Raw genomic sequence first — 10,393 nt, 5'->3', positions numbered from 1 at the left:
TTGTGCCGCCATGGGTTGGTCGGCGAGTCGGCGAGTCGTGTGGGTAATCGTGGAGATGAGAGGAGTTGGGCGTGAGTGGTGGTACCCGTATGCCGCGCACGCACACGCACCGTGCCGCGCGTCTCCAAATTTATGGACACGCTAACGCGTATGTACATAGGCGGTGCGTGAGTGCGGTTACGATTCGGACCATGAATCATTCACATCGTCACGTACGCCCAACATGGCAAAGCCTCCTTCGCTTCTCGTGGAGAGCAACTAGCGCTCCGAAGCCTCACAACCCTCAGCATCATTTGGACTCTCAACCGTTCGTCATGTGTCACGCTTTGAGTTTTTTTTTTTTTGCTTTTTCAATTTTTCCGCACATGTTTCCGGTCTTTTAAACGGTTTTTTGGATATTTTTTTTGACGTTTCGATTTTCCGCCGGTCTTCCTTAGTTTTTGGATTTAAAAAAATTGCACGGAAAATCATATATTTTTCGTGAGAGTCATGATTTTGCTTTCACGAGAGGCATGTTTTTGCTCACACGAGAGTCACAGCCGTGCCTCTCGAAAATGAAAAGAAAAACGTGTTTTCTGTTTTTTCCTTCCGCGAGAGGCACAGCCGTACCTCTCGAAAACGAAAAATAAACGCATTTTCTTTTTTTCTATCACGAAAGGCACGGTTTTGCTTCCGCAAGAGGCATGGTTGTGCTTTCGCGAGAAGCATGGCCGTGCTTCCTCGGAAACGGAAAAAAAAAACGTGTTTTCTCTTCTTTTTTTTCTTCTGCGAGAGGCACAGTTGTGATTTCATGAGAGGCACGGGCGTGCCTCTTTGTAAAAGGGAAAAAACCCGTGCTCCCGATTCGGTTGTTTCGTCTGGTTTTTTCATGAAAAAAGTTCGTCAAAACCTATCAAAATGGACTCTAATTTTAAAGATCTCGACGCGACGAATTCAACGGTGAAAGCGGTTCGAGATTTGGGCGCGCGGTTTAAGAAAAAAAATGTTTTGAATAAACGGATCTAGAAAAAAAAGGAAAACTCCCAGTTACGACAAGTGGCGCACATGCAACGAACCACTTGTCGCAACCTGAGAAGATGGGAGTGATTTTTGCAATGAGTACTCAATTAGTGATTTCGCTTCTCGTGGGTCTGAAGAAAACTCGGTGTCGATGAAGTGGGCCGGCATGGATGTCGGCCCGTGTCACAACCCAAACATAAAGATGGATGAACAACCGGTTTCTCAAAAAGAAAAAAAAAATGATAGATGAACAACCGGATTCAGTATCAATCCATGGATCTTCTCAAAAAAAGTACCAATACATGGATACAAAAATTTTATTTATTTTTGAAACACGGATGGATACAAATTTGGGATACAAAGGATGTAGGATCAGAATCAGCAGGAAGGAGAGATGAGATACAGGATGCAGAAGGGTGAGGAAGGAGAACACGAAGATGAGAAGCTGAAGACGTTTCAATGTATTCGCTGCCCTCCTCTGACTTTTTTTTAGAAACACAATGCACTTTATTGCATATAAGTTCAATGTTTACAGGATACATAAATGAGTAGGTGGTGCATCAAGCCACACATGCCGCCCTGCCATACGAGCTAGTCCATGAGGCTCTCCATTACATTCCCGCTATAGCCCATGGCCTGTATGCTGCCCTCCTCTATCTATCTAGCTTCTCCTCCTTTATAAGCCTTTTGTCTATTTGCGTAGCTGGGCCAAGCCCATGGCCCATGACCCATTACATTGGGAAGGCCCTGGATATGAAGAGGGTCATGACCTTTGGGGCATATGACATTCTCACTCCCTTAAAGCGCGGCTTGACCTCAAGCCGGTGACACTATAACGAAGAACAACAAAACCACCCATAGTCGATGGAGCTTTGTATCTCTCTTTCTTGATAGACATCCAACATTATAATCACTCTTTGAACTTCTATGTCCAAACTTGATCCTCATCTTAATAGTTTCCCGACCATGAAGATTCAAGATTCTAGGATGTTCGTCGAAACCAAAAGACCACTTGAACAATTGAGAAAAGCACAAGCAAACCAACAAATTATTAAAATAATATGATTACAATGTTTTTTGATGACTCCTAAACCAATCTGGACACTACAACGAGGATGGGTGGGGATTATGTTAGATATTTAGTGTGTTATTGTTGGTCACAACATGGTTTTATTGACCCAGAAAAAAGAACATGGATTCCATTGAGTGTTGGAGATAGTAGCCATGGTAAACGGGAAATTCTGAATCCATGGAAACAGAATATCCCCTTTTTCGTGTCCGCTCCACTAGAAAACTTTGTTCCGTTTGCACGTAAGAAACTTTGTTTCCATTTCTATTTTGCAATATTTTGTTTCCATTTTCATATTTTCTCTTCATTTTCATTTTTCCGTGGAAAAGTCCAGAAAGTTTTTGCTCTACTTTCATCCCTACCTACTTGTGCAAGAGGAATCTGAACATCCGCAGACTATTTCTCTTCGTCTCTTTAATGGGTCGATTTGAAATTATAGTTCGCTCCTCTTCTATAGATTTCTTCGGTTACACGGCTTTGCACAACCTATGACTTTCATTTTCTACTTGTCATTATGATGTCAGGTATGTAGTCGACAGGCATTAGAGACAAACATACAGACCTCCTCAAGAGAACAGCCGGAGACAAACATACAGACCTCCTCAAGAGAACAGCTGGAAGAGGAGGTGCCCACTCTTGACCTTTCCTCTTGTCTTCATAATTGTCTGTGCAGTTTAACCAAAATAAAATGACACCAGCGCCTTAGCATTTTGGTGACACTGTACAAAAAAATTAACTTATCTCATGAAAGTGAGGTATATATGCACCGCAAAGTGGAACAACCAGTCTCCAGAACCCCGCCTCTTGTGATCCTATACAAGCGAGGGGCGATAAGCCTTTTGTGGAGCACTTTTGTGCAACTGCTGGCTTCTAAGTCTCTAAATTATTGACAGAAATAATACTTGCAAAGGCATTTTGAACAATGAACATAGACTTATGAGTCCCCAACGTGCTGCTAAAATGCCAGGTAGCAGATTAGATGCTGACGAGTAGAAAACCATATTTACCAGCGAATGCAAAACGAACCATAACAACAACACAGGATAGCAATTTAGTCACTTTATTTGGTACATTAAAGTATCAAACCTGAATTTAATTTCCATTTGACTGCAATCCTCAGTATTATATGTTCTGTCTCTACAAAGAAGAAACGCAGTCCACAAAAGACACAGACCTTATTGAGCTTAGGGGAAAAACAATGTATATAGTTCTCTTCTAATTGCATAAATATAGTCTTCTCTCTCTCACTAGTTTTCATATATAAGCTCTCGACTGAGTTCCGCTCGGTGTCCAAAACTTTCATATCTAAACCATGACTGCGCCACTGCCTGCCGCGGCATTATCTCGTCTACCGACGCGGCGGGGGTCTCCTCCCGCCTGGAGCTTGATCTTCCTCGTCAGATTCGACGTCTCCATACTGCCACAGCCGCAGCCTTTCCTTCTTCGCCTTCTCCTGGAACTGTTCCAGATTCTCGAGAGCTGTCTTCCTCTCCTTGGTGTCCCATCTCTTGCCCCTTTCAAGTCGGGCAAGCCCTTCCTGCACATATTAGCATGAGCGTATTAGGTTTAGGGATCGAGATGAGTTTTCCAAAATACATAAATATGCATCTAGGTTAGCTACCAGTCTTAATAATGTTAATGCGGAAAATAATTGAAATATAACTCGCATGTCAACCTCAAAAAAAGTAACCGGCACATTATTACTCATACGATGTTTCCATAACCCCCAGAATATGTATGTTTCTTCAAGCTTATGGAAGAAACTAGCTGATATCACAATACTAAATAAGCATTTTCAAAGTACACTTCCAAAAAAATTACGGAGATATTATATCATTGCAATTTCGAAATTAAGAAAATGTGAGCTATAGTGGGTTATTGTGTAAACCTACTCAAACTGCATAAGCAATATTCTCCGGCCTATTTTCATAGCAAACTATTTCCATAAAGAAAGCTCCTCATGGAAAGATCAAAGCAGACTTTGCAGAAACCCACCAGCCAGTAAACAAAGCTAACCAGCAATTCATAATGCATAATAGTCAATAGCACAAACCTCGAGCATGGCAGCATTGATGCTGGATTCTGTCTCTGGATCAACAAGAGTCACAATGAGAACAGGTCCAGTGCCTTGTCCCTTCACTTTTCCACCAGTAGTGTCGCGCTCTTCGATCATTGCCCGGTATTGTTTTGAACTGCTTAGCAAGCATTCACTAAGATACTCTGCTGCTTCCTGACCATTATCATCTTCCAGACCAGGCACTTTGATGAAGGCAAGGCTGCACAGCTGAGCAAGAGGAGGAGAGGAGGATACTGATGGGTCTGCAGGCCGGATGCGGTTGTAAGGAACCACTTCTTGGTTACCAAAATCAATGTAGAATACTTCAAATTTGTCATCTACAGACTCTACAGCTCCTCGGGGTCCATTAACAATCTGCAGGAATTATGATGGAAATGCTCCTTAGGATATTGTACCATTTTAGTATAAATAAATATGTAAAACTAATTAGTACCATGAGAAGAACAAGTATTACTCCCTCCGTTTTTATTTAGTCGGCATATTAGCTTTAGTCAAAGTCAAGCTTTGTAAACTTTGACAAAGTTTATAAACAAAAATATTAACATATACAATAACAAATCAATACCATTAGATTCATTATTGAATGTACTTTCACATCATTTTGATTTTTTATGACAAATATATTTTTTCTATAAACTTGGTCAAACTTTACGAAGTTTGACTTCAGTCAAACCTAATATGCAGAGTAAATAAAAACGGAGGGAGTAGCATGTAGCATTGCACTGAAATGGGACATCAAGCACCGTATTTTCAACAATACTGTCAACTTGGCAAGATACTGCTAATAGTATTGTCATGTGCACTGTTAGGTACTCAAGTCTGACACTCAGCATCTATCACTTCACCTAAATGATCCTAACAAGCACACCAATTCCTAAGGTCCAGTGGCTTAAGTAGAAACTTATATTTGTTAAATGCGTCAAGCTAACAGCTAATGACAGGTCTAAGTATCTATTATAGACATTGCTGAAACAAGAGTCTGAATTTAATAGCCAATCTATGACCGTGATACAAGAATAATTAGTTAGTTTTAAGTTATAACATGAGTGAATTAACTGTAGTCATACCATGGCTCTATTCCAAGAGTTGTCGAGGCTAAACTGAGCAAGAACTATCTCTCCCTTCCCAGGATTAAAAGCACCAATGACTGGTGCCTCCTTAAGTTTCAAGGATGCAAGCTGTTGTTGGATGGAAGCTACTCTCTGGTCACCTACTGTCTGGGCATAGAACTTTCCACCACCAAGAACTTCAGTAGCAACAACCTGAAGTCAGGTAACAGAGCCATGTCAGCACTATTTCAGTAACAACAAAAAATCAACAACTTCCAATGTTTTTTCATCAACAAACCTTGAGAATTTCCTTTTGTTTGGATTCAGAGGCTGACCCATTAGTAACTTCTTCACCCTCGACGTAGTTCTCCCATATCTTGATAAATAGGTGTCAGTAACAATAAATAAATAATTATGTACTTCCTAAAAGATGTAGCACGGTATAACAGGTTACCTTCAGTTTCTGCTGCTTTGCTAACTTTTCAGCTCTTGTGAGGACATGAGCATCTGGAATCCTATCCAAGCCAAATGAACTAAGCTTGGCCAAGCCAGACTCTAAAAGAACAGAACCAACGTTGGTCTTAGACTCCCACAAGGAACCTATGAATGTTCCAGTTCTATCAACTGTTTCAACCTCAATCTGCAAAATGATTTGGTATCCTTCAGATACTGGAGATGGAGATATGGACAAAGCAGAGAGGCAGCAAACACCATACCTCCACATCACGCTGTAGAATCATCCTCCTCATCAAAGCAATAGCTTCGCTCGAGTAGGGCTCATCTTTACCAGGGCACCTAACACCAGACAATGAAAAAGCGATGCTGCAAGTCTCCTTTGGAATTGTCAGTTTGAAACGATGACCGCTGAACACATATTCAACAACAGCAGTATGCCTTCTATTCCGCTGCAGGAAGGGAAGGAAATCTTTGGCCTTCTTAGAATTAACCTGAGGAGTGCAATCATAACAATCTATTAATAAAGGTGCAGAGCAAATGTCAAAGGAAACTACTGGAACAAGCAAGAATGCCAACCATTGTTAAATCGGTTATATGCATCACAGGAGGAAGTTTGTCAGAGTGAATTCCTTTCTTTGCTTTCTCAGCACGTGAGTGAGCCGCTAATAGAGCATCAAAATAATGTGATCTTTCCTCGTAGTCACGGTGTTTTGATATCTCAGCGAAGCCCCGTGAGAGCAAAAGCTCAGCAACATTAATTTTAGGCTGGGTGCCTGTGCTTGGAGCAGAAGATGTGTCATCTCCGTCCGCCGGTGATGGCGAACCTAGAAAAACTGAACCATAATCCAAAACTCTGGTATCAGCCGAGTTCATTACAGGCACAGCATTCTGTCCATCCATGGTGCTGATCCTTCTAGAATATTCCATTTCCACGGTCACCTGAAATTTTGAAAAAAAGGGATATATCAGTCACTTCTCAACTAAGAATCAACTTCTCATCATTGTAACTTCAGTAAGAATATGAGCAGCCCATACATACCTGTTTGCCAATCAACCGTGTGCGCAAGAATTCCTTAGATTCACGAGCAAATTTGTCGGGCTTGTTGTCCTCCCTGCGAGGATTGCCTAGCTTAGGAGCTCTAATACTTGAAAGATTAACCCGCCGTTCTGCTGAAGGACTTCCATAAGGAGCAGCATCATCAGCAACAATAATACAATCACCACTCACAACTTCTACCACCTACAAAGACATCAATATGAACCAAATTAGTTAAGTTACAAGAATCATGATCAAAAGACTGCTACTGAGAACATAAAACCCACTTTTCCAGTGAATTTCTGATCATGGATTGGCTTTGAATTTGTCACTGGTGGCTTAAATCCAGTCCAAATTCTCAGCTGTTCCTTTTTTGCCTGAAGTTCAGCATTCTTCAGCTTTATTTTAACTTCAACATCTAGCATGTTCGCACTCCACTCCACATATTTCGCAAGACCCTGTAATGGGAAGGTTACAGAACAGTTAAGAAATGCAAAATGTCTCACAAATTAAATGAACAATTTAGCTATTCTTGCTTCTTAGAACATATAATGTGAACCAAAAATGATTATGGATGAATGAATAATTAGTCATACATTTTCAACAAGCTCAAGGGACAAGTCCTTAGCAGTGTCACCATCTGGGTAATACACCGAACCAATTATATTACTGAAACTGTCTGTCCCCTCCACCACAATTCGCACCTAGAGAAGAAATACAAATCAATACTGATTAAAAGATGATACATGTTGACCGTAAAGATGGGATAAAACAATTGAAAGAAAACGTGGCTTACATCTCTGTTCAGAACTCGAGTCTCTGTGAAATGCTTAGCTTCTCTTCCAAACCTATCTGGTGGAACTTCAGTAGAGGCTGTCGATGCAGCAAGCCTTTGTGCTGTTGTCAGTGGTGCAGGAGCTTCCCCAGAATCATCACCATTTGTAGTGCCGTTAGTAGTGCCCTCTGGTTCGGCAACAACAGTAGGATTCGGTGGTCGTCTCCCCATGGACGGAGCCTGCATTTCATCATTCTCAATATTTACTTTCTAACAGAAAAAATATATATGGAATCATATAAAAGCTATTGAGAAGCACACCTGCACTCCAGCAACATATATCTGGACAAATTGGAAACTTGGAAGCAAGTAAACACGAATGGTACTGCCATCACGAACTTGTTCAACAATGGCTTCCAGACTCTTGCCTTTATTGGCAACTGCAAAACCCTTTGCATCAAAACCACTAAGTTCGCCAATTGCTGATGGTGGAAGATCTCTTATCGAATCTTCAGCAGCACCAGGTTCCTATAAGTTGGCAGAAAATAAGAACACAAAATTAGGTCATCATTCGATAGAACAATTGTGTCATGCAATTCAAAAGATGCTTGCAGGACAGCAGGAACCCCAAAAAGAAAGCAAACCTTGCTCCAACGGCCTAAACCCTGTTGCTTAGCAACTTCCTCCAACCTTAGAAGCTCAGAGACATTTGGAAGTGGTTCACCCCCCTTGGGGCCTTGCTCCTTTACCTGATCAAATAAGATCAAAATTTACCAAAACATTTGGCACAACAAAACAATTGAAGAAAAAGTGAATGGTCATTACCCTTGCCCATCCTGCAGCAACCACCAAGTAGGCAACGTTCTTGTCGCCAAGGTAGACAGTGCCAAATTCTCGTCCGATGTTAGGAGCTGTGTAATCCACTCTAAATGTGACCTCCTGCAATAGTTTTTAGTTTTTCATTTCCAAGTGAAAATAGAAGTGGTTTTTATGTGATTACATTCAATATTAATACATGCATAGGAGAATTTGGAATAGATAACAAAAGACACATCATGTACCTTTCCTACGCAGAGTTTCCTCAGATACTCCCTGCTTTCCCAAGCAAATGGCTCATCCACTCCACCACGACGAGCCTAGAGCACCACAAATATACGGATTCAACAGACAAGATTAAATGGGGAGAAGAACAAAATGTACTGCACAAATAATATGAACAATTTATTATAGATGCATTCCTAAGTTTTAAATTATACAAACAGAACACAGTCAAAGAGTGGGAATGATAATGCAATGATGGAGAGAAATTCTTGTGTCAAATACGAACTTCCATTAGCTCACAAGTGTAGCATGTAAACATAATTCACTATAGAAAAGGGCGGAAGCAGATCCTGGGCAATCAAGGTTTCAACTCAGGGCCTAGATCCAAAAGCCCATAGAAACTACCATGTAAAACAAAACAAAAATGACCAATACCCTAGATGAGGAGGCCTATATCTAGCGCTGTCTCTGACAATACACTAAACCAGTGACTTACTCTAAATTAATGGAGGAAATGAACACATGCAATAAGTTAAAATGTAAACCATATTCCCCTTGGCTAAAAGTGCAGATTGACTCTTACCAGCCTTGGGGCCATAAGGTATGACAGAGTGATGGACTTCTCTGGCGGGATCTCTGCCTTGGTGCTCCCCATGATGAGAAGGCAGTCTCCAGACGTCACAGCCTTCACCTTGCCCCTTAGCCATCCTGAAGCTCCTGTGTTTGCTGCCATGATGGCACCTATATTTGCAATCAAAAGGAAACAGAACTTCATTAGCTGTGAAGTCAAATTTAGTTGAATCCTCCATATAATTCAACAATTCTTCTGTTAATAATACATGCATTTTCATAACTTTCATTGCATTTGGATTTCACAGGCCATAGGTGGCTAGAAGGAAAGTACAACATGACCGGTCACATGTGAATTGAAGATAATTAATCACCACAATGTTAAAATTTTCACATAAATCACTGCTGCTTTCTAAATGTTGCAAAATCAATCCACTCCAATCCTAACATCACAGAATCTTTCTGTCACGGCTCAGAGCATCGCATAACGGCGGAGCAGTGCACACAAAACATACGAATCTAAATATGACCTGATACTGACAGAAACTCGTCCAGGCAGACATGCACAGAGCTGCAACACTAGCAGCCTGCGTAAATCTGTAACTAGCCAGTTAGTTAGAAAACCTCGCCAGAATTCCTGAGCCTCCGGATCTGTGACCCAGCAGGCCTGAACCGCACAGGTTTGTTACATGCTGTGTTGTTCAGAACGCATTGCACTGCTTGTGGTGGGCACAGGCTAAACCCTCCCGAGTGCAGCCTTCCCCCCATGTTTCCTTTTCCGGAACGTGTTCACTTTTAGCAACTTCCGATGTGGTGCAAGGGTCTGATGTGATGCCCCCACCCCACCCTACTACACGCTGAACAACAAACATGCTCCTACAGATCTGCGATGCTCGCCGCTGACAGTGATACCCGCCCTGCCGCCTCGTTTTGCGGGAAAGCGCTGCCGTAATTTTTTTTTTGCATGAAAAAAACACTAGATCTACGTTAAACCCAACACACACACAAAAAACATATACAGTGCTTCCAATCGGATCTAGGAAAATCTACCGTAAACGACCACGAACCACCACACGAACGAAAACAGAGCCCGAAAACAGCCGAATCAGGAGCACTCTGCTCGACATCTGTCGCGCAGATGGGTGGGCGAAAACTGCAGGGATCGCGAGAACAGAGCAGATTACGCCTGGACCCCTTACAAGCTTCGAAGGCAGCTAGCAGAGGAGGAGATCGGGAATGGAACCATGGCGCATCTGGCAGCTAGATTAGAAGAGGCAATTCACCGGCCGGCGAACTGGCGCGGACGCGCGCGTTGGCGAGC

At 41.9% G+C, this 10,393-nt stretch overlaps 1 protein-coding gene across 2 annotated transcripts in view; it reads right to left on the bottom strand.

Moving 5' to 3' along the window:
• Window positions 1-3,109: 3,109 nt before the first annotated feature.
• The window catches only part of LOC119287019 (ribonuclease TUDOR 1-like), a 7,676-nt gene continuing 392 nt past the window's right edge, over window positions 3,110-10,393 (bottom strand). Inside the window, exons 2-17 of one of the 2 annotated variants that reach the window (XM_037566497.1) lie at window positions 9,086-9,243; window positions 8,523-8,597; window positions 8,287-8,403; window positions 8,106-8,210; window positions 7,783-7,989; window positions 7,483-7,701; window positions 7,283-7,390; window positions 6,974-7,144; window positions 6,690-6,890; window positions 6,227-6,589; window positions 5,911-6,141; window positions 5,649-5,834; window positions 5,493-5,570; window positions 5,213-5,407; window positions 4,122-4,499; window positions 3,110-3,605 (exon numbers count right to left, since the gene is read on the bottom strand). In XM_037566497.1, coding sequence (XP_037422394.1) covers window positions 3,417-3,605; window positions 4,122-4,499; window positions 5,213-5,407; window positions 5,493-5,570; window positions 5,649-5,834; window positions 5,911-6,141; window positions 6,227-6,589; window positions 6,690-6,890; window positions 6,974-7,144; window positions 7,283-7,390; window positions 7,483-7,701; window positions 7,783-7,989; window positions 8,106-8,210; window positions 8,287-8,403; window positions 8,523-8,597; window positions 9,086-9,235 — 2,973 coding nt within the window. In that variant the 5' untranslated portion in view covers window positions 9,236-9,243 and the 3' untranslated portion in view covers window positions 3,110-3,416. The remainder of the gene's footprint in view (window positions 3,606-4,121; window positions 4,500-5,212; window positions 5,408-5,492; window positions 5,571-5,648; window positions 5,835-5,910; window positions 6,142-6,226; window positions 6,590-6,689; window positions 6,891-6,973; window positions 7,145-7,282; window positions 7,391-7,482; window positions 7,702-7,782; window positions 7,990-8,105; window positions 8,211-8,286; window positions 8,404-8,522; window positions 8,598-9,085; window positions 9,244-10,393) is intronic. The other variant, XM_037566498.1, reaches the window with a different exon arrangement.

This window comes from Triticum dicoccoides, chromosome 4A (genome assembly GCF_002162155.2).
Source record: "Triticum dicoccoides isolate Atlit2015 ecotype Zavitan chromosome 4A, WEW_v2.0, whole genome shotgun sequence".
Classification (NCBI taxonomy): domain Eukaryota; kingdom Viridiplantae; phylum Streptophyta; class Magnoliopsida; order Poales; family Poaceae; genus Triticum; species Triticum dicoccoides.
This window is presented reverse-complemented; position numbering and strand designations above follow the sequence as displayed.